Below are 23,723 nucleotides of genomic sequence, written 5' to 3'. Positions count from 1 at the left end.
GTGCCTTACTGGACGGCCTTGGTCTTAAGATTGGATGTATGAGCCACAGATACAGGATATAGCTAGACATTTTACTCATTTTTAACAAGACAGCTACTCTATCTGAGAGGGTGCTTCTCATATCAAAGGCTCTTCTAATACCTTTGACATTCAAACATTTGGATTTGCATACCAAGTAAGATGCACCATTGAGAGCAATTCCTGTGTTTATTGTAAACGTTGGCTGTCTGTTAGTTAAATTACACTTACATATATTTTTTAAGCATATCATTTTTTATTACAGCTTAAACTTCACTTTACTTACTAGAAACTAACGTATTTGCAGCAAGACTAGAATTACGACACCTCACGAATGCCACGTGTCTAAAGTGAGTGCTAGCCTCTCCTGATTCTTAAAAACATAAAACAACTTAATATGAAGCAAAAAATCAGAAAGAAATATCTATCATCATCATTGTTGTAAAAAGTACATCTTTACAGATAAAAACACAGAACCCTGAAAATATTTTTGAAGAGACATCACATGCTGGATGAAAGCCAAGGTTTCTGAAGGCGAACGTTCGAGAGCTCCGGCCCTGAAACGTAAAAGCAATACACAAAACCAAAACGCAGAAAGAAAAGGAGCCCAGAAAGCGTTCGTTGTCTTTGTCTCGGAACCCGCAGTCCATCTCAGCAGTGGAATGCTCTTTCTTCCTAAAACGAAGGAAGAGGAGAGGAAAAAGGAGGAGGGGAAGAAGGTAAAATGGAGAGTAACGGGATTCGCCGGGGTGGACGGGATGTGTCTGTGTGCTGTCAGTCAGTCTCTCTACCACACATGCTCAGTAGTATCCTGGGTGGTACTGTTGGCTCCATGGCTTCTGGTTCCAGAACTAAAGATGGAAGACAGAGGTTAAAGGTAAGAGTTTTTAACCATTCCATTGGTCCTAAGGTGCAACGTCCAGCTCCATCAGGAGCAGTACATACCCCCTGCTGCCAGCTCTGGTTGAAGGCCTGAGCCTTGTTCATGCCAAAGTTGCTGTTCTTGTGGAAGCCGCGATTGTTGCCTCCTCTGCCTCTGAACTTCTGCAGAAAACACAACAGCCATCAGACACCTGGGACTGCCAGCTGACCTCCAGTACAATTGGTGAGTTATACAAATGTACTGTATGTTGTTGTTATATACAGAAACCTATATAGAAATTAAATAATCCAACAATCCACTCTAGCTGATAGTCAGACTCGGTGTAGTCGTAGTCAAGGATACTATCAGGTAACTAGTGACCCACCTGTGTGAAGTTGCCCCTGTTGTCCCCACGTCCTCTTCCACCTCCACCTCCTCCGTGGGTTATGCTGCCTCTGTGCATATTGCCTCCCCTGTTACCCCCCATGTTCCCCATGTTGACCCTGCCATGACCACCCCTAGGTGCGACCCCCCTGCTGGGCATGCCCCCGCCCCCCCTGTTGAAGTTGCCCCGGTTGGAGAAGCCCCCTCGGAAGGCCGGAGGAGGGAGGAAACCTCTGGGAGGACGACTGAATCCACCACGAGGTCCTGGGCCTGGGCAGAGACAAACACACAGATCAATATATATATTGTACATACCAAGTACACAAACATACAGACATACACCTCAGGTATTAGAGTTACTTGCAGAGTCAAATACACACTGCTCACCTCCCCTGAAGTTGCTTCTGATCTGGAAGCCTCCTCGCCCCCCCCTCTGTCCCTGACCTCCTCCCCACTGCCCCTGCCCTCTGCCCCCACGGCCGCGGTGGTTGCCCCCTCTCTTGGGCGGCGTGCCACCCTGGTTGGCCTTCTTCTCTGGGGGCAGGGCGGAGCGACTCTCCTCCTTGTACAAGTCCAGCAGCTTGGAGGCCTCGTCCTTCTGCAGCTCCACGAAGCTCACCTCACTGAAGCAATCCCCTGGCTCCGGCAGGGTGTAGATGCCTACAGGGGGAAGGGAGGGAAACAGTCAGATATATCAACCCCTACCAAATCAGTCGGTCAGCCCGAATAGAAGTGTCTGCCAAAGGACTAAAATGTAATGTAAGCTCTCATGTGTTATTGATACAGGTAACAGGTGTTATGGCTGTCAGGTGTTCTAGGTTGCTGTAGCTCACCTTTCATCTTGAGTACGGCGTGCTCGGGGACGTCTTTCCCGTCCGTCTCGGCTTTCTTCTGTGTCCTCTGCTTGTAGTCGTCGTCAGTAGGACACACCACCACAGCCTTCCTCTGGAAGCCTGCAAACAGACACATCTTCCTCCTCTGGGCCGGGGCCGACACATTGGTCTGGCAGAGAGAGAGAGGGAAGAGAGACAGGTACAAGAGTTAAAGTCATATCCAACCATACACCTACTGAAATCATTCCATTTTCACACTGCCATACAACCGAGTAGTATTTGTTTCTCATGATGATGCTGACTTAATAACATTTTGTTTGTTCACAAGGCATCTAAATATTCAAAAACAACGACAATTGAAACGATACACAAAAATAAAAGCTTCAGTGTGGGTAACCATGGTTACCTGGTCCAGGATGTAGTTGCGCTTTTTGCGAGCAGCGATCTCAATGAATTTTCCCAGGAAAAGAGGTGCACGCTGGGAGATGGCGGTTAGTTTGATGACGTCCTTCATTTGGCGTTTCAGACTGGCGATCTGGCAAAGGAGAATAGAGAATTTTGAGGTATGGAATCATCTGACTTTGGGGTAACTGTACCTTCAACCTGAACTGCCCCTTTACGGTGAGCTGTCCCTTTCAGCTGAACTGCCCATTTACGGTGAGCTGTCCCTTTCAGCTGAACTGACCCTTTACGGTGAGCTGTCCCTTTCAGCTGAACTGCCCCTTTACGGTGAGCTGTCCCTTTCAGCTGAACTGCCCCTTTACTGTGAGGTGTCCCTTTCAGCTGAACTGGCCCTTTACGGTGAGCTGTCCCTTTCAGCTGAACTGACCCTTTACGGTGAGCTGTCCCTTTCAGCTGAACTGCCCCTTTACGGTGAGGTGTCCCTTTCAGCTGAACTGCCCCTTTACGGTGAGGTGTCCCTTTCAGCTGAACTGCCCCTTTACGGTGAGGTGTCCCTTTCAGCTGAACTGCCCCTTTACGGTGAGCTGTCCCTTTCAGCTGAACTGCCCCTTTACGGTGAGCTGTCCCTTTCAGCTGAACTGCCCCTTTACGGTGAGCTGTCCCTTTCAGCTGAACTGCCCCTTTACGGTGAGCTGTCCCTTTCAGCTGAACTGCCCCTTTACGGTGAGGTGTCCCTTTCAGCTGAACTGCCCCTTTACGGTGAGCTGTCCCTTTCAGCTGAACTGCCCCTTTACGGTGAGGTGTCCCTTTCAGCTGAACTGCCCCTTTACGGTGAGGTGTCTCTTTAAGGTGAACTGTCCTGTCCCTTTAAGCTGAACTGCTGAACTGTAGAACTGTCCTTTCCCTTTCAGCATCACTCACCATCATCTTCTCCAGGATAGTGTTGGTTCCCAGGATGTTGTATTTCCCTGGGTGCTCCTGAGTGTGCTTGGTGACCCATGCCGTCTTCCCAGCGCCAGGCAGCCCTACCATCACGATCACCTGGGAGAGTAAGAGACATTTGAATCATGGCTGCAACGAAAATACCACATGGGCATTCAATAATATGAAATCCAGCACGCACTCACCTCACAGTCGTCCTTGGCGTCGGGCCCCTTGGGGCCTCGGACCCTCTTGCTCACGGGGACCTGCTGTAGGAAGCAGTAGCCGGCCGGTGGGACGAACAGTGGTGCCTCCCTCTGGCCGAAGTTGAACTCTACAGCACAGTTGTGACAGAGGACGTGAGGGAAGAGGGGCCGTCCATCCAGAGATGCCTTGTCCACCTTGAAGGCCACGCCTAGGTCCTGACCGTTCTTACTGAACGACAGCTCTACCTCCGAGCCTTCAAAGTTCTGGAGGAGGGAGGACAAACATCATCATCATCAGTGGAAAAAGCAGCAGCAGCAGTTTTATCTGTTAGCTGATGTTTTTTTTTAGAAACTTCTCTTGAGACAACAAGTGGCTATTTAGCTCTTTGAGCGAAATGTGACAAACAAAGTGATCATTCAAATATCTTACTATCAGGCATCCGACGACATCGTTTTCGTCGAAGCACTCTCCGAAGTCTACTGTGACACAGTTGGTTGTTTTCCTCCCTTTGGCAGAGAAGGCATACGAGTGTTCCTCCTCTCCTGAGGACGTCAAAGCAGACAGTCACACAGTCAGACAAGGAGTTACCATACAACAGCACAACACACCACAGGTTTCCCTTAGCAGATATCAGGAGTCCACTGAATTCTATTGGTTGGTCTAATGGTTCACTCACCCAGTAACAGTGTTCCATTGGCTAGTGACCAGCCCACCAGAACCTCGTGGATTTCCATGCCTTTACTGGAGATATGTTTTACTGGGATCTTCTCGATGATCTGGGGAGAACACACCGAGGGTGAGGAGTGTGTATGGGTGTTTGTCATGATGTTCTGTCTCTTCACCATCTTGAGGCATCAGTGGTTTTAGGCTGAGTATCTGTAAAGCACTTTGTGACAACTGCTGATGTAAAAAGGGATTTATAAAATAAACTTGTTCGATTGATTGATTGATTGACCACGTGTGTGTGTGTGTGTGTTGTTGATGATGATGATATCTCTCCTCACCTTCATCTCAAAGCAGGCCCTGCCCTGAGCTACTCCGTAGGAAGCCCTGCCTCCAGCCCACAGGTAGGCAAAGCTCTCCATGGTGAGGGATGACGCGCTGTAACGGTCCCGGGACACCTTGAAGTGCAGGTCACTGTTATCTGTGGTCACACACACACACACACACACACACACACACACACACTTGTGAACTTCACAGTTCAAGTAAAAAATGTGCACTGCTGCAGGTGTGTGTGTGTACTCACAGGTGTCCAGGCAGACAGTGGTGTCGTCAAACTCCTCGTCCTCTTCCTCCAGGGGGGGCTGGGGGGACTTGGCCCTGGAAGAGAGCAGATTAAGGGGTGAGGGGTCAGGCAGGGGAGGACACTGGAGGGACACGTCTCTCACTCAAGTGGGCAAACTTAGGCAGGAAATGCCAACAACAAACAGTGAGCCATCGTACTCATGTATAAAAAAAACAGATAATGAAAGAAAAGCATTGCAAGTTTTAATTTTGTAAAGTTAGTGTGGGAGAGGTGATTAAAAACATTATTGTTATCGATCAATAATGACAAACCTCCTGGCATTGACAACTTAGATGGAAAGCTACTGAGGATGGTAGTTGACTCCATTGCCACTCCTATCTGTCATATCTTTAATCTGAGCCTAGAGGAAAGTCTTTGTCCTTTGGATTCAGAGCTATCTATCTAATAGAACTCAGAGGGTATTCTTTAATGGAAGCTTCTCTAATGTCAAACATGTAAAGTGTGGTGTACCGCTGGGCATCTCTCTAGGCCTCTACTCTTTTCTATTTTTACCAATGACCTGCCACTGGCATTAAACAAAGCATGTGTGTCCATGTATGCTGATGATTCAACCATGTATGCATCAGCAACCACAGCTAATGAAGTCACTGAAACCCTTAACAAAGAGTTGCAGTCTGTTTTGGAATGGGTGGCCAGTAATAAACTGGTCCTGAACATCTCTAAAACTAAGAGCATTGCATTTGGTACAAATCATTCCCTAAGTTCTAGACCTCAGCTGAATCTGGTAATGAATGGTGTGGCTGTTGAACAAGTTGAGGAGACTAAATTACTTGGTGTTACCTTAGATTGTAAACGGTCATGGTTAGGGCTGTGGCGGTCACGAAATTTCATCAGCCGGTGATTGTCAAGCAAATAACTGTCGGTCTCACGGTAATTGACCGTTAATTAACATCAACACATTTAGCATCTCCTGGCTTCCACACATAGCCTACAAGCCATTTTAATAAGTCTAATAAATCCATGTAATATAGCCCACACCTTCACAATAAATCCATTTTTTTTAGACAGGTCTAAAGAAGCATGATATGAAGAAAATGTAGTCTATTTCAGAAGAAAATAATAGGATTGTCACGAACAGAAGAGGACCCAAGAGCGCAAGTTCAAATTCAGAGTTCTTTATTCAAGGTTACAGGCGGGAAGAGGAGTCCCAGGGGTGTCAGGGGTCTTTCAGGGTCCTCCTGTGGGTACCTGTGCTCCGGGGGTCACCAAATGTCCGGGGGTGTCCAGTCCAAGTGCTTAGTGTGTGTGTTCCCCAGTGATGGAGCGGCGTATCGGGCTGAGGGTGGTGAAACGTCTGGGCACGCTCATCTGGTGGTCGGAGACCTGGGGGAACACACACACACAACAGCAATATGAATGGCAGGCAGAAGTACAGATCAGGGCTGGGCAAATATCGTGGTGAGAGACAGAAGGCAGAAACGAGTTACCGGAGGGGCTGAAGATCGGAGAGTAGTCGAGGTCCAGAAGGCAGGTTGGGATAGACGGGGCAGTAGAACAAGGAGGCAGTCAAGAAAGGATCGGTATCACAAACAGGAGTCAGAGCGCAGACAGGCAGGTTACTGGTCCGGGTTTGAAGACGATCTGACAGGGCTTGGCTGAAAACCAGGGCTTGATATACTGGGAGAGGTAGTGGGGAAATGCAGTTCAGCTGGCAGAGTAATTAGAACAGAGTGAGGCAAGGTGAGGATGGTGAGTGGGAAATGCAGTGCAGCTGGCCAGGTAACAAGAGCAGAGCAGGGCAGGTGGAGCTAGTTAGGCTGAGTAGAGAGAGGGAGGTGAGCAGAGTGGAAGATAATTGAATGCAATTAATGTTGCTACCAGGGAGAGAGAGTGCTCATGACAGGACCCCCCCCTCCAAGGGACGGCCCCAGAAGTCCCAAGAACAACATCATGCCGGGAGGGTGGAGGGGAGCAGGCGGCGGGTCAGAACTCCTCCGAGCGGTCCGAGTGAATCTCCTCATCCTCAGAAGGAGCTGGAGGGTCACGGTCGGGAGACAGGACAGGCACTGAGACAGGAGCAGGGCGGGCCGGACGGCTAGGAACCCCTCTTGGACGGCCCCTACGGATTGCAGGCTGATCAGGATGTAGTCGGTGGAAGTCAGTGATAAGGGTCCGGTCCACTATCCTCCTGGCCGGGATCCAGGTCCTCTCCTCTGGACCATATCCCTCCCAATCAACGAGGTACTGGAGACCCCCTACCCCTTCGCCTAGAGCGGAGCAGCCGCCGGACGGTGAAGACAGGACCGCCATCTACGAGGCGCGGAGGAGGTGGCGCCGGAGCTGCAGGGACCAGGGGACTTTCATGGACCGGCTTGACCTTGGAGACGTGGAAGGTGGGGTGGACCCGCATGGAAGCGGGCAACTGAAGTCGGACCGCCGTTGGACTGATGACTTTCTGCACAGGAAAAGGACCAATGAAGCGAGGGGCCAGCTTTCGTGATACAACCCGCAGCGGCAGATCCCGGGCAGACAGCCAGACCTTCTGACCAACCCGGTAAGTAGGTGCTGGGGTCCTCCGTCGGTTGGCACCGACGGCGTAGCTGGTTCCAGACTTCAGGAGCACAGTGCGAGCCTGGGCCCAAGTGCGGCGGCAGCGGCGGGCATACGCAAGAGCAGACGGACAGGTGGCATCCGCCTCCTGGCTGGCAAACAGTGGAGGTTGATACCCGTAGACACACTGAAAGGGGGGAGAGCCCGGTGGAGGAACTGGTGAGTGAATTATGGGCATATTCCACCCAGAGCAGGTGTTGAGCCCAGGCCCGGGATTTTGGGAAGCCACACACCTCAGTGCCTTCTCCAGCTCCTGGTTCATGCGTTCAGTCTGGCCGTTTGACTGCGGGTGGAATCCAGACGATAGGCTGGCGGTGGCCCCAAGGAGATGACAGAACTCCTTCCAAAAGGTTGCTGAGAATTGCGGGCCCCGGTCTGACACTATATCCTGGGGTAGGCCATGGATACGAAACACATGTTCCAGGACCACCTGGGAGGTCTCTTTAGCAGAGGGTAGTTTGGGAAGGGGCACGAAGTGGGTCATCTTACTAAAGCGGTCAACAATGGTAAGGATGACTGTGTGTCCGTCAGAGGGCGGAAGGCCCGTAACAAAGTCCAGTGAAACGTGGGACCAGGGCCTCTTGGGTATGAGTAGGGGTTGCAGCAACCCAGCAGGAGGCTGGTTGGGAGTCTTGTTTCGGTTACAAGTGGGACAAGCTCGGATGAATTCTCGGACATCCCGTCTCATCCCCCGCCACCAGAACCGCTGGCGGACCAGATGAAGGGTGCGAGTGATGCCGGGATGACAGGCCAGACGGGATTCGTGCCCCCACTGAATCACAGGTGACCTGAGATTTGCTGGAACAAACAGACGGTTGGGGGGCGCTGGTGCTTGGACCTGGCTGGTCCCGAAGAGCCTCCATGACCTGCTTCTCGATCTCCCAGGTGAGGGCCGCTACGACCAAGTGGCTGGGAAGAATGGGAGCTGTCATGGCGGTGGTCTCGTCCTTCTGAAACATCCGGGAAAGAGCATCAGGTTTGATGTTGCGAGATCCCGGGCGGTAGGAGAGCGTGAAATTGAAGCGCGTAAAGAACAGAGACCACCGCTGTTGACGGGAGTTCAGCCTCCTGGCTGTTTGGATATACTCCAGGTTCTTGTGGTCTGTCCACACTACGAATGGTTCCTTTGACCCCTCTAACCAGTGCCGCCATTCTTCAAGGGCGAGCTTGACAGCCAACAGCTCGCGGTTCCCAATGTCGTAGTTGCATTCGGCAGGGGTTAGCCGACGGGAGTAGAAGGCACAGGGGTGCATCTTGCCATCCTCAGCTGCTCTTTGAGAAAGCACTGCACCCACTCCCACGTCCGAAGCATCTACCTCCACCACAAACTGCCTTGCTGCATCTGGCATCTGGAGGATGGGAGCAGAAGTGAAACATGTCTTGAGGATATTGAAGGCCTTATCAGCAGCTGATGTCCATTGGTACGGTTGTTTAGTGCTGGTTAGCGCCGTGAGGGGTGCAGCCACTGTGCTATAGTTTCTGATGAATCTCCTATAAAAAGTTGGCAAAGCCCAGGAACTGTTGCAACTTCTTCCGAGACTCAGGAACTGGCCAGGAAGTGACAGCCGACACCTTCGTGAGATCCATCTGAATGCTGCCCTCGGTCACCACATACCCCAGGAATGAAACGGTCTTGGCATGGAACTCGCACTTCTCTGCCTTCACGAAAAGAGAGTTCTCCAGCAGGCGGCGCAGGACCAACCGGACGTGGTGCGTGTGTTCTGACAGAGTCTTTGAGAATATTAAAATATCGTCAAGGTACACAAATACGAACGTATTTAGCATGTCCCTGAGGATATCATTCACTAGGGCTTGAAAAACTGCTGGGGCATTGGTGAGGCCGAAGGGCATGACGAGATATTCATAGTGGCCGGTTGGTGTGTTGAACGCTGTCTTCCATTCGTCTCCCTCCCTCATCCGCACCAGATGGTAGGCATTGCGAAGGTCCAGCTTAGTGAATACAGTGGCTCCCTGCAGCAGTTCGAAGGCAGACGAAAGTAAGGGCAGTGGGTAGCGATTCTTAACCGTGATGTCGTTCAGACCCCGGTAATCTATGCATGGACGAAGAGAACCGTCCTTCTTGCCGACAAAGAAGAATCCCGCTCCTGCGGGGGAAGACGACGGTCTAATTATCCCGGAGGCAAGAGAGTCATTAATGTAGTCCTCCATGGCCTTTCTTTCCGGGGCTGACAGTGAATACAGACGACCCTTGGGAGGTGCTGTGCCAGGCAGGAGATCAATCGCGCAGTCATAGGGTCTGTGTGGGGGGTAGAGATGTCGCCTTGGATTTGTTGAACACCTCTTTCAGGCTGTGGTAACAGGCCGGAACATTGGATATGTCGGAGGTAGCGCTAGATCCTTCCCGGTGAACGGGCAGGGTGGCCCCCCTTAAACAGGTCTGGTGACAACTCCTTCCCCACTCACGGACTGTTCCTGTCTCCCAGTCGATGTGGGGGTTGTGCTGACGGAGCCACGGGTATCCAAGAATGAGTGGTTGGCCAGGTGAGTGTAGGAGGTGAAACTGGATGGACTCCTGGTGGTTTCCTGACAGCAGGATTGTCACAGGGGCGGAGATATGAGTGACAGTGCCAAGATGATGCCCATCCAGGGCTCGTGCAGGAATGGGTTGTGTCAGTTGATGATGGTTCACGCCCAGTTGCTGTGCAAGCTCAGGGTCCATGATGTTTGCTTCGGCTCCGGAATCCACAAGGGCGGCCAATGTATGAGTCTTGTCAGAAAGCTGAAGGCGGAGATGAAGCAGGGTCTTTCGGATGGAGGGAGACTGAAGGCTTGTTGAGCTCACCCGGATCTCCCCTACACCTGGTGAGCTGCGGCTTTTGCCGGACAAGTAGCGACACGGTGATTCTCGCCACCACAGTAGAGGCAAAGGTTGGAGCTTAGACGGCGCCGACGCTCCTCGGGAGTCAGAGAGGCACGGCCAATCTCCATGGGCTCAGGCTGATTGAGTTGGCTATGGGACTTGACAGGCAGGGGCTGGACAGAAGCGGTATCGACCCGAGTACGGATGGCAGGTTGACTGAGACGGCCCTTCTCCCTCCTCCGGGTCTGTATACGGCGGTCAATGCGAACGGCAAGGTCAATGGCGGCATCAAGCGTTGAGGGCGGGTCATGGGAAACAAGCTCGTCCTTGATATAGTCCGCCAGGCTATGGAGGAAGGCTTGCACCAGTGCCTCTGGGTTAAACGAGCTTTGACTGGCCAGGGTACGAAAGTCAATGGAGAAGTCTGCCACTGTCCGATTGCCCTGACGGATGGTGAGCAGAGCTTGTGACGCTTCGGCTGTTGGCGAGCCTAGGTCAAAGACCTTTAACATCTCCTCCTCAAAGGCACTGAAGGAGGCACAGGCTGGGGTTTGCCGGTCGAATTCCGCCGTTCCCCACAACCGAGCTCGACCGGTGAGATGTGTGATGACATACCCCACCTTGGCTCCCTCTGTTGAGAAAGTCCTGGGCTGTAGTGCAAACTGGATTCGGCAGCTGCTCAAGAATGGTCTTACTTGCTTCTGGTTGCCATCAAAAGCGTTCCGGGTTCCCAATCCTTGGTTCAGGAGCGTGGGGATCTGGTGGCAGCACTGCCGGGCCTGCAGCATTGGGACCTCCAGCGGAGGGATGAAGGAGTATCGGTGGTACAGGAACAAAAGGACCAGGGGGGTGCAGGTGGAGTAGCCGGGCTTGAGAGTAGTTGCAGGGCTTGGGCTAGCTGTTGTTGCTGCAGTTGGAACTGTTGTTGCTGCTGGTTGAATAGCTGGAGAAGGGAAGCGATGTCGCCAGCCATCCGATTTATGTCTCCCTCAGAGCGTTCCAGTCGCTGTAGGGCAGTCCTCTCTGGCTCTTCCTCCATCGTGGTCAGGGAGTGCGCTGGGTCCATGATGGTCAGATCGTTCTGTCACGAACAGAAGAGGACCCAAGAGCGCAAGTTCAAATTCAGAGTTCTTTATTCAAGGTTACAGGCGGGAAGAGGAGTCCCAGGGGTGTCAGGGGTCTTTCAGGGTCCTCCTGTGGGTACCTGTGCTCCGGGGGTCACCAAATGTCCGGGGGTGTCCAGTCCAAGTGCTTAGTGTGTGTGTTCCCCAGTGATGGAGCGGCGTATCGGGCTGAGGGTGGTGAAACGTCTGGGCACGCTCATCTGGTGGTCGGAGACCTGGGGGAACACACACACACAACAGCAATATGAATGGCAGGCAGAAGTACAGATCAGGGCTGGGCAAATATCGTGGTGAGAGACAGAAGGCAGAAACGAGTTACCGGAGGGGCTGAAGATCGGAGAGTAGTCGAGGTCCAGAAGGCAGGTTGGGATAGACGGGGCAGTAGAACAAGGAGGCAGTCAAGAAAGGATCGGTATCACAAACAGGAGTCAGAGCGCAGACAGGCAGGTTACTGGTCCGGGTTTGAAGACGATCTGACAGGGCTTGGCTGAAAACCAGGGCTTGATATACTGGGAGAGGTAGTGGGGAAATGCAGTTCAGCTGGCAGAGTAATTAGAACAGAGTGAGGCAAGGTGAGGATGGTGAGTGGGAAATGCAGTGCAGCTGGCCAGGTAACAAGAGCAGAGCAGGGCAGGTGGAGCTAGTTAGGCTGAGTAGAGAGAGGGAGGTGAGCAGAGTGGAAGATAATTGAATGCAATTAATGTTGCTACCAGGGAGAGAGAGTGCTCATGACAAGGATACTCTTGAGTTGTCCTTATTTTAGGTCCTGATCTGCCTATGCCAAATGACTGTGGGCTACACTAGTTTAATTTAGCAGACAAGATTTGCTTATGATTCCGTGGCATTATTTTGTATTATTTTATAGTATCAAGAATACAATTGAACAAAGCTGAATAAAAAATAAATATTTTCTCCAAATGATTTGAGGGAGTGCGCACATGCGGCTATTCTGTGTTGAGTGGTTAACATTTTATATTTTAGTCATTTAGCAGACGCTCTTATCCAGAGCGACTTACAGTTAGTGAGTGCACACATTTTTTCCCCCCCATACTGCCCCCCTGTGGGAATCGAACCCACAACCCTGGCGTTGCAAGCGCCATGCTCTACCAACTGAGCTACACGGGTACTCCTATATGCTTAATTTAGAGTTATTAATGTAACTTTAGTTATTCTAACAACGTTGGGCTATATGTTTTGATTTTTAATACATTGAAAGGCTGCATGCAAAAGTCGCTTGAAAAGGCATGAGCTCTGCTTAGTTTTTTGCGCAGGCTGTACACACTCCAATAGTCTCTCATTCACAATTTGACAAGCATTTGATAATGCCTCAAATTTCACGGCGGCATCCCCTTTGCCGTAATGCACCCTAAAAAAAAACATGCCTTTTGCGGCGCGTAGTGCTGCATTGTGCCCTTCTCCCGGAGTGTGCTGCGCAATCCGAAACGTCTCTAACTCGCACTGCTCTCCTTCACGTGATCGGGTTTTTCTCACTGGCTACAAGTTAAGACAGACACATCCGGGACGCAACTGCGCGCGTTCTTATCCAATTCCGAGGTGCATGTTGAAAATGTTGGAAGAACTGTCCACATTTACTTTTCGTCAGCCAACAAGATGAGTAGGCCTTACGAACAGCAAATGCACTAGCCTATGTCAATCTACTATCCCCCATAGTACAAAAATCGACCTATTATATTCTGTGCGATAAATAAATATTCCAAACATAGTCTGGGACAGTTGCGGGATTCGATAGATCCCAAATTAATACAACCACTAGCATCAAAAAACCTTTTTATGCAATGTGGCTGACGCAACAGATCATAACGTTTAGCTTAAAATGTTGATAAACTATTAGGCTATTTCTTCACATTATAAGCGCAGCAATGCACACATGGTAGTAGGCTATAAGCGCGTATGTTCCAATAGCTGAAAACACCATTATCAAAAGTGACCGCAAATGCAATTATGCATGTAATGCTTTTATTATAAAAGGTGAATTTTTTGGGTGAAAATTATCTTCCCCAAATTTGAAACTCACGCGCTGCTTATATATGCCAGTTAGGCTCTACACCCCTTGTAAAGCGGATTAATGTGCTTAATTTTAAGAAGTTATTTGGCCACTTTAGTTGTGATCCAAACCTTATTAAAACATATAGGCCTATGGGCTAGGGTACATGAGGTGTGCCACTATGATTCGAAAAAGTTGCAAAAAAAAGCTTTGTTTCTTATGCTGGGCATCATTCACAAGTGATAATATATAATTCACAAGTGATAGGCTAATATTGTCACCCATCAGACTATTCTTGATTTCATCTTGTCTTTACTAAATAATATATGTATGACATTTGTTTTGATTTAGAATGGACCATTATCATGCACCTGTATCGAAACTGTCACACTCTGGCTCCGGGACTTTGTATTTGAGCCAGGGTGTATTCGTTTTGTTGGGTTTGGTTTGGTTATGTTGGGTATTTGGGTGTGTTTGGTTTTGGTTGTTCTTGTTAGTCATATGACTCCCAATCGGAGGTAACGAGTGTCAGCTGTCGGCTCGTTATCTCTGATTGGGAGCCATATTTAAACTATGTGTTTTCACCTTGTGGTTGTGGGTTTTTGTTCCGTTTCAGTCATTTGATACTGAGGACTTCACGATTCGTCTTTGTTTATTGTTTTGTTCGAGTACGTTGTTTAATAAAGTAATGTTCGCTACCAACGCTGCGTTTTGGTCCACTCACTATGCAGACGATCGTGACAGAAACAGGTGCAGCGGGAAAAAATAGATGTCATCTATGCACTTAAATAGCAAATGGAGGACGCTTTTCCCCGTGTTTTATTTCATGCCAGCCAGGTAGGCTATACTCCTTTTGTAAATATAAGAAATGTGCTTAATATGAGGAAAGTTGAGAAATAAATATAGTAGGCCTAGCCTATAGAAAGCTGATGGGATCCTCCTCTTTTTATTAGAGGCCATCACTCTGTTTTCTCCCACAATTGCATAGCCTATAGAAATGTTGAGCAACATGAGCTCATGGGCTCTCATGAAGTGTTTGATTAGATTTTCGAAAACATTTGCATTGACGTCAGAGTGATAAGAGGGACAATAGAGTTCTGAGTACCAGGCAGTTAGCAAGTTTGGTAGGCTACTAATGACCAGCAGCAGCATCAGAGCTTGGAGAAGCCTAATTACCGTGACTAAATGGTCATGTGGTATTTGACTGACTTCATGACTCGTGACAGCCGGTGTGGCGGTAATACGGTCACCGCAACAGCCCTAGTCATGGTCAAAACATATAGATTCAATGGTTGTAAAGATGGGGAGAGGTCTGTCCATAATATAAAGAGATTATCTGTATTTTTAACACCACACTCCACAAAGCAAGTCCTGCAGGCTCTAGTTTGATCTTATCTTGATTATTACCTAGTTAAGCTGCAGCTGGACCAGAACAGAGTGGCACGTCTTGCTCTTCATTGTAATCAGATATATTAATACTATACAGTGAGGGAAAAAAGTATTTGATCCCCTGCTGATTTTGTACGTTTGCCCACTGACAAAGAAATGATCAGTCTATAATTTTAATGGTAGGTTTATTTGAACAGTGAGAGACAGAATAACAACAAAAACAACATGTCAAAAATGTTATAAAATGATTTGCATTTTAATGGAGGGAAATAAGTATTTGACCCCCTCTCAATCAGAAAGATTTCTGGCTCCCAGGTGTCTTTTATACAGGTAACGAGCTGAGATTAGGAGCACACTCTTAAAGGGACCAAAGAGCTCTCCAAGGATGTCAGGGACAAGATTGTAGACCTACACAAGGCTGGAATGGGCTACAAGACCATCGCCAAGCAGCTTGGTGAGAAGGTGACAACAATTGGTGCGATTATTTGCAAATGGAAGAAACACAAAATAACTGTCAATCTCCCTCGGCCTGGGGCTCCATGCAAGATCTTACCTCGTGGAGTTGCAATGGTCATGAGAACGGTGAGGAATCAGCCCAGAACTACACGGGAGGATCTTGTCAATGATCTCAAGGCAGCTGGGACCATAGTCACCAAGAAAACAATTGGTAACACACTACGCCGTGAAGGACTGAAATCCTGCAGCGCCCGCAAGGTCCCCCTGCTCAAGAAAGCACATATACATGCCCGTCTGAAGTTTGCCAATGAACATCTGAATCATTCAGAGGAGAACTGGGTGAAAGTGTTGTGGTCAGATGAGACCAAAATGGAGCTCTTTGGCATCAACTCAACTCGCTGTATTTTGGAGGAGGAGGAATGCTGCCTATGACCCCAAGAACACCATCCCCACCATCAAACATGGAGGTGGAAACATTATGATAACGGGGGGGGTTCTGCTAAAGGGACAGGACAACTTCACCGCATCAAAGGGACGATGGACGGGGCCAAGTACCGTCAAATCTTGGGTGAGAACCTCCTTCCCTCAGCCAGGGCATTGAAAATGGGTCGTGGATGGGTATTCCAGCATGACAATGAACCAAAACACACGGCCAAGGCAACAAAGGAGAGGCTCAAGAAGAAGCACATTAAGGTCCTGGAGTGGCCTAGCCAGTCTCCAGACCTTAATCCCATAGAAAATCTGTGGAGGGAGCTGAAGGTTCGAGTTGCCAAACGTCAGCCTCGAAACCTTAATGACTTGGAGAAGATCTGCAAAGAGGAGTGGGACAAAATCCCTCCTGAGATGTGTGCAAACCTGGTGGCAAACTACAAGAAACATCTGACCTGTGATTGCCAACAAGGGTTTTGCCACCAAGTACTAAGTCATGTTTTGCAGAGGGGTCAAATACTTATTTCCCTCATTAAAATGCTAATCAATTTATAACATTTTTGACATGCGTTTTTCTGGATTTTGTTGGTGTTATTCTGTCTCTCACTGTTCAAATAAACCTACCATTAAAATTATAGACTGATAATTTCTTTGTCAGTGGGCAAACGTACAAAATCAGCAGGGGATCAAATACTTTTTTCCCTCACTGTACATGCCAGTCTAAGAGTTGAGGAAAGACTGACTGCGTCATTTCTTGTTTTTATAAGAAACATGTGTTGGAAATTCCAAATTGTTTGCATAGTCAACTTACACACAGCACTGACACGCACACTTACCCCACCAGATACGCCACCAGGGGTCTTTTCACAGTCCCCAGGTCCAGGACAAATTCAAGGAAACGTACAGTATTATACAGAGCCATGAGTGCATGGAACTCCCTTCCATCTTATATAGCGCAAGTGAACAGCAAACCTGGCTTCGAAAAACATAAAGCAACACCTCACGGCAGAACGTCTCACCCCCATGTGACCTACTTGTTGTTTGTATGTACTGACATGTATGTGTAACGGATAGATGCACACATACCCACACACACACACACTACATGTTCATGTTTTTAAATGTACAGTACCAGTCAAAAGTTTGGACACATCTACTCATTCCAGGGTTTTTCTTCATTTTTACAATTTTTTTTACATTGTAGAATAATAGTGAAGATATCACAACTATGAAATAACACATATGGAATCATCTAGTAACAAACAAAGTGTTAAACAAATCAAAATATATTTTATATTTGAGATTCTTCAAAGTAGCCACCCTTTGCCTTGATGACAGCTTTGCACACTCTTGGCATTCTCTCAACCAGCTTCATGAGGTAGTCACCTGGAATGCATTTCAATTAACAGGTGTGCCTTGTTAAAAGGTCATTTGTGGAATTTCTTTCCTTGTTAATCATTTGAGCCAATCAGTTGAGTTGTGACAAGATAGGGGGGGTGTATACAGAAGATAGCCCTATTTGGTAAAAGACCAAGTCCATATTATGGCAAGAACAGCTCAATTAAGCAAAGAGAAACGACAGTCCATCATTACTTTAAGACATGAAGGTCAGTCAATTGGAATGGAACATTTCAAGAACTTTGAAAGTTTCTTCAAGTGCAGTCGCAAAAACCATCAACCGCTATGATGAAACTGGCTCTCATGAGGACCGCCACAGGAAAGGAAGACCTAGAGTTACCTCTGCTGCAGAGGATAAGTTCATTAGAGTTACCAGCCTCAGAAATTACAGCCCAAATATGTGCTTCACAGAGTTCAAGTAACAGACACATCTCAACATCATCTGTTTAGAGGAGACTGCATGAATCAGGCCTTCATGGTCGAATTGCTGCATAGAAACCACTACTAAAGGACACCAATAAGAAAAAGAGACTTGCTTGGGCCAAGAAACACAAGCAATGGACATTTGACCGGTGGAAATCTGTCCTTTGTTCTGAAGTCCACATTAGAGATGTTTGGTTCCAACCGCTTTGTCTTTGTGAGACGCAGTGTAGGTGAACGGATTATCTCCACTTGTGTAGTTCCCACCGTGAAGCATGGAGGAGATGTGATGGTGTGGGGGTGCTTTGCTGGTGACACTGTCACTGGTGACAAATTCAAGGCACACTTAACCAGCATGGCTACCACAGCATTCTGCAGCGATACGCCATCCCATCTGGTTTGGGCTTAGTGGGACAATCATTTGTTTTTCAACAGGACAATGACCCAACACACCTCCAGGCAATGTAAGGGATATTTGACCAAGAAGGAGAGTGATGGAGTGCTGCATCAGATGACCTGACCTCCACAATCCCCCGACCTAAACCCAATTGAGATGGTTTGGGATGAGTTGGACCGCAGAGTGAAGGAAAAGCAGCCAACAAGTGCTCAGCATATGTGGGAACTCCTTCAAGACTGTTGGAAAAGCATTCCAGGTGAAGCTGGTTGAGAGAATGCCAAGCGTGTGCAAAGCTGTCATCAAGGCAAAGGGTGGCTACTTTGAAGAATCTAAAATTTAAGGCCGCACTCAATGAGCTGTATACGGCCATAAGCAAACAGGAAAACGCTCATCCAGAGGCGGCGCTCCTAGTGGCCGGGGACTTTAATGCAGGGAAACTTAAATCCGTTTGACCTAATTTATACCAGCATGTTAAATGTGCAACCAGAGGGAAAAAAACTCTAGACCACATTTACTCCACACACAGAGACGCGTACAAAGCTCTCCCCCGCCCTCCATTTGGAAAATCTGACCATAATTCTATCCTCCTGATTTCTGCAAGCAAAAACTAAAGCAGGAAGCACCAGTGACTCGTCAATAAAAAAGTGGTCAGATGAAGCAGATGCTAAGCTACAGGACTGTTTTGCTAGCACAGACTGGAATATGTTCTGGGATTCTTCCGATGGCATTGAGGAGTACACCACATCAGTCACTGGCATCATCAATAAGTGCATCGATGACGTCGTCCCCAGTGACTGTACGTACCCCAACCAGAAGCCATGGATTACAGGCAATATCCGCACTGAGCTAAAGGGTAGAGCTGCCGCTTTCAAGGAGCGGGACTCTAACCCGGAAGCTTATAAGAAATCCCGCTATGCCCTCCGACGAACCATCAAACAGGCAAAGCGTCAATACAGGACTAAGATTGAATCGTACTACACCGTCTCCGACGCTCGTCGAATGTGGCAGGGCTTGCAAACTATTACAGACTACAAAGGGAAGCACAGCCGCGAGCTGCCCAGTGACACGAGCCTACCAGACGAGCTAAATTTATTCTATTCTCGCTTCGAGGCAAGTAAAACTGAAACATGCATGAGAGCATCAGCTGTTCCGGATGACTGTGTGATCACGTTCTCCGTAGCCGATGTGAGTACGACCTTTAAACAGGTCAATATTCACAAGGCCGCAGGATTACCAGGACGTGTACTCCGATCCGAGCATGCGCTGACCAACTGGCAAGTGTCTTCACTGACATTTTCAAACTCTCCCTGTCTGAGTCTGTAATACCAACATGTTTCAAGCAGACCACCATAGTCCCTGTCCACAAGAACACTAAGGTAACCTGCCTAAATGACTACTGACCCATAGCACTCACGTCTGTAGCCATGAAGTGCTTTGAAAGGCTGGTCATGGCTCACATCAACACCATTATTCCAGAAACCATAGACCCACTTCAATTTGCATATGGCCCCAACAGATCCACAGATGATGCAATCTCTATTGCGCTCCACACTGCCCTTTCACACCTGGACAAAAGGAACACCTATGTGAGAATGCTATTCAATGACTACAGCTCAGCGTTCAACACCATAGTGCCCTCAAAGCTCATCACTAAGCTAAGGACCCTGGGACTAAACACCTCCCTCTGCAACTGAATCCTGGACTTCCTGACGGGCCGCCCCCAGGTTGTAAGGGTAGGTAACAACACATCCGCCACGCTGATCCTCAACACAGGGGCCCCTCAGGGGTGCGTGCTCAGTCCCCTCCTGTACTCCCTGTTCACTCATGACTGCATGGCCAGGCACGACTCCAACACCATCATTAAGTTTGCCGATGACACAACAGTGCTAGGCCTGATCACCAACAACGACGAGACAGCCTATAGGGAGGAGGTCAGAGACCTGTGGCCGTGTGGTGCCAGGACAACAACCTCTCCCTCAACGTGATCAATACAAAGGAAATGATTGTGGACTACAGGAAAAAGAAGAGGACCGAGCACGCCCCCATTCTCATCGACAGGGCTGTAGTGGAGCAGGTTGAGAGCTTCAAGTTCCTTGGTGTCCACATCACCAACAAACTAACATGGTCCAAGCATGAAGAGGGCACGACAAAACCCATTCCCCCTAAGGAGACTGAAAAGATTTGGTATGGGTCCTCAGATCCTCAAAAGGTTCTACAGCTGCACCATCGAGAGCATCTTGACTGGTTGCATCACTGCCTGGTATGGCAACTGCTCGGCCTCCGACCGCAAGGCACTACAGAGGGTAGTGCGTACGGCCCAGTACATCACTGGGGCCAAGCTTCCTGCCATCCAGGACCTCTATACCAGGCGGTGTCAGAGGAAGGATCTATAAATTGTCAAAGACTCCAGCCACCGTAGTCATAGACTGTTCTCTCTGCTACCGCAAGGCAAGTGGTACCGGAGCGCCAATTCTAGGTCCAAGAGGCTTCTAAACAGCTTCTACCCCCAAGCCATAAGACTCCTGAACATCAAATCAAATGGCTACCCAGACTATTTGCATTGCCCCCCCCACCCACCCCTCTTTAAAGCTGCTGCTACTCTCTGTTTATTATCTATGCATAGTCACTTTAATAACTCTACTTACATGTACATATTACCCCAATTACTCGACTAACCGGTACCCCCTGTATATAGCCTCGCTATTGTTATTTTTACTGCTGCTCTTTAATTATTTGTTACCTTTATTTCGTATTATTTTATATAGTATTTTTTTGTATATTTGTTTGTTTGTTTTTGATTGATATTTTTACTTTTTAAATTATTATAGTTTTTGTTTTTATAATATTATTATTATTATTATTTGTATTCTTTCTTAAAACTGCATTGTTGGTTAAGGGCTTGTAAGTAAGAATTTCACTGTAATGTCTACACCTGTTGTATTTGGCGCTTGTGACAAATACAATTTTATTTGAAATATAAAATATATTTTGATTTGTTTAACACTTTTTGGATTACTACATGATTCCATATGTGTTATTTCATAGTTTTGTTCTCTTCACTATTATTCTACAATGTAGAAAATAGTTAAAATAAAGAAAAACCCTTGAATGAGTAGGTGTGTCCAAACTTTTGACTGGTACTGTATGTAAATTGTCTGTAATGTATTTTTCGTTATATGTCAGACCCCAGTAAGACTAGCTGTCGCCATTGGCGTCGGCTAATGGGGATCCTAATAAATCGAATCACTCTCAGAATTTAAAACAAAACCTATCATTGTATGGGTTTCAATTAACTACTTTGGTGCATGCAGGCGTAAATGTTGCTTTGGGGGCCTTTGTGTCTCAACTAGAGAATAATATAGGGGAAAGACTGCACTAGGCTACATTTTGACCAGTTCTGACAGGATTTTTCAACAATGGAGTTAAAGTTGTAATGGTCAAATGCTTGTCGCATTCTTCAGTATGAAACTGCGGGGCGTGATAAAACAAATCAGTCAGAAATGTAACCTAAAGTTCACCAATGTCACTCTCACTCTCACACTCACACTCACACTCACACACTTTTATTGCAGCCTACCATGGGGAAAAAATAGAGCATATAAAAGTTGCCTAAGCTTAACACAACTGGACAGACAGAGAGAGAGACAGACAGATACTTAATTGGTGCACTTGTTCTACAGACCACCCCACCCTATTTTGTCCCACAGCGCGAGGGTCAGGCACCCTCCCAGCGGCATCCAGACTTTCCCATTCAATAAAGCATCCCCCCAGACCACACCATAACCCTTCCTATCACTAACTAGCTATAGCACCAACCACCATTACCTACACTACAGTTGGGCTTTGCATGCATACTGTCAACCCTGTATTCAGTAATAACAGGTTATAGTAAGGTAATGCCCATGTAGAGGTAAATTGAAAAAATTATGTTTCTTAGCAGCAGGGGTCAGGGGTAGCATTAAGGACTGTGTTGGCTGTTAATGTCAACACAGCAGGTCGATAAGGCAGAGAGCTGGGAGTTGTACAGGCCAGGGCGACTCGGAGCTAACCAAGGGTTAACCCGGCTACTGCACCATCCTTACCGGCTGTACTTGCTTTCTTCAATAAACTCAAAGTAGCCCCTTCCATGTTCCTCCCGGCGTCTCTTAACACCCTTCTTATTCTTCTGCTCAGCGCTCGTGTCTTTGTCCGCATCCCCTTTGGAAATAAAACAATAACAAAGCAGGTATTGAGGTGCGTCCCGCCCCCCAAGTGTGCGGTGCGTCCCGACCCAGGTGTTACATGATGGTCCACACAGTTCAGCTAGGTGGCTAGGTAGGTGTTTTGGTTTGTCAGGTATCTACATGAGTTGCAATGTATCCACTACAAAGGGAAGGGTAGATCTTAAAATAATTAAAGATATGGTGATCTGGAGTCATGAATAACAAGGACCCATCAAAAGCAATAACAATACCCCCTTTAATACCAGTTAGTACCCCCCCCCCCATGGATATTGATATGTTTGTGAAGGACCACACATTTTCAGTTTCTACAGCCATGCCAGCCTTGACCAAATACTAACTCAGTATTTACTGTATTAATAAAATGTTAAAAAACAAACCAAGCTAGATACGACTAGCAGCTAGCTAGATAACTTGTCTTTCACATTTCCTAAAACCAAGGTTATAAAACTAGGCTATGCGCACAGACTTATTTATACCTATGGAATAACAAACCGTCTCACGGGAAAATATAGTCAGCCTGCTGCGTTCTCTCTCGCCAGTAGGAGCCACTGTTTCGCACTTTAGCAGCTAATGCTAGCTAGCTAACTAGCCAACGACCAACTGCACACCAGAAAGTGTATCTTTGTCTGCCGCTTGAAGAAATGCAAACCCGGCACACAAAACCAGTGCGTAAAAACATACACCTGTCAAGTGCAACCGTACAAAACCTTATTGTCTACAAGTAGCTAGCTACATGGATCCTCGCAGAAATTCCGACCTAGCTGGCAAGCTTAGCAGGCTAACCGGTTGACCTATCTTTGATTCTGAACTGTCATTCAAGACGTGAACGCTAGCCGCTGCACCATGCAGCAGGGTCGATTAGCTGGCTTGCATCGCTTACCCTCGCCAGGGAGAGCCCCTAGTGCAGCAGCATCATCATCATCATCATCATCATCGAATTTGTCCATCTCCTCCTCCTCATCATCATCATCATCATCATCATCTTTCAGTAGAGCATCTTCATCCTCGTCCGATTTATCCATATCTACTCCCGCATCCTCCTCTTCCCCCATATCATCGTCGATATCGGCGCATTCATTCTCTGCTTTCCCTTCGCCACTATCTCCATCCTCCACTCCGTCCGCCTCCATGCTCTCCTCAACCAGGTCTTCATCCAAGTCCTCCACGCCCATGTCATTCAGGCCGACAGCCCCGTCGCCTTGGCGGTCGTTCTCCCCGGACTCAGCTCCTCCGGCTAGAGCCTCTTCATTAAGCGCGGCCTGCAGCCGGTCCATAAGATCCGCCTTCAGCCCCTTGTCCGATAGCTGCCTCTTCTTCAACTCGTCCTTCAACTCGTTTACCTTTAACTTCTTCACGTTGATAGAGCTCATTGTGTTATCTATTAAATAATTAAATAAATATCGATACAATTCGATAAAAAAATCCCTATTGTCGACTGTGTTTTTGAAATTCGAAACACGAAGACAAAAGCCCGGTGCAACGATGGCGGACTTGGTGATAGCAGTCGCCTATAATTTCCACTGCGCCAAGCCCGCACCCTTTCTAACCACGTCCCACTACTGACATCTGTGCTGC

General features: G+C 48.0%; 1 protein-coding gene across 2 annotated transcripts; it reads right to left on the bottom strand.

Annotated features, from left to right (window-relative positions):
- Window positions 1-252: 252 nt before the first annotated feature.
- hnrnpua (heterogeneous nuclear ribonucleoprotein Ua) lies at window positions 253-23,723 on the bottom strand. Of its 2 annotated transcripts, none has more exons than XM_041847855.2 (14): window positions 23,029-23,723; window positions 22,008-22,122; window positions 4,877-4,950; window positions 4,632-4,771; window positions 4,304-4,403; window positions 4,057-4,169; window positions 3,627-3,890; window positions 3,421-3,540; window positions 2,504-2,632; window positions 2,098-2,266; window positions 1,652-1,924; window positions 1,266-1,534; window positions 964-1,062; window positions 253-869 (listed from the first exon to the last, which is right to left on the bottom strand). In XM_041847855.2, exons 1-14 carry the CDS (start codon window positions 23,516-23,518, stop codon window positions 819-821), a joined length of 2,406 nt encoding a protein of 801 aa, XP_041703789.1. In that variant the 5' UTR covers window positions 23,519-23,723; the 3' UTR covers window positions 253-818. The 2 variants fall into 2 exon arrangements, with proteins under 2 accessions (XP_041703789.1, XP_041703790.1); XM_041847856.2 differs by having other exon boundaries at window positions 964-1,059.

This window comes from Coregonus clupeaformis, chromosome 25 (assembly GCF_020615455.1).
Source record: "Coregonus clupeaformis isolate EN_2021a chromosome 25, ASM2061545v1, whole genome shotgun sequence".
Taxonomy (NCBI): domain Eukaryota; kingdom Metazoa; phylum Chordata; class Actinopteri; order Salmoniformes; family Salmonidae; genus Coregonus; species Coregonus clupeaformis.
This window is presented reverse-complemented; position numbering and strand designations above follow the sequence as displayed.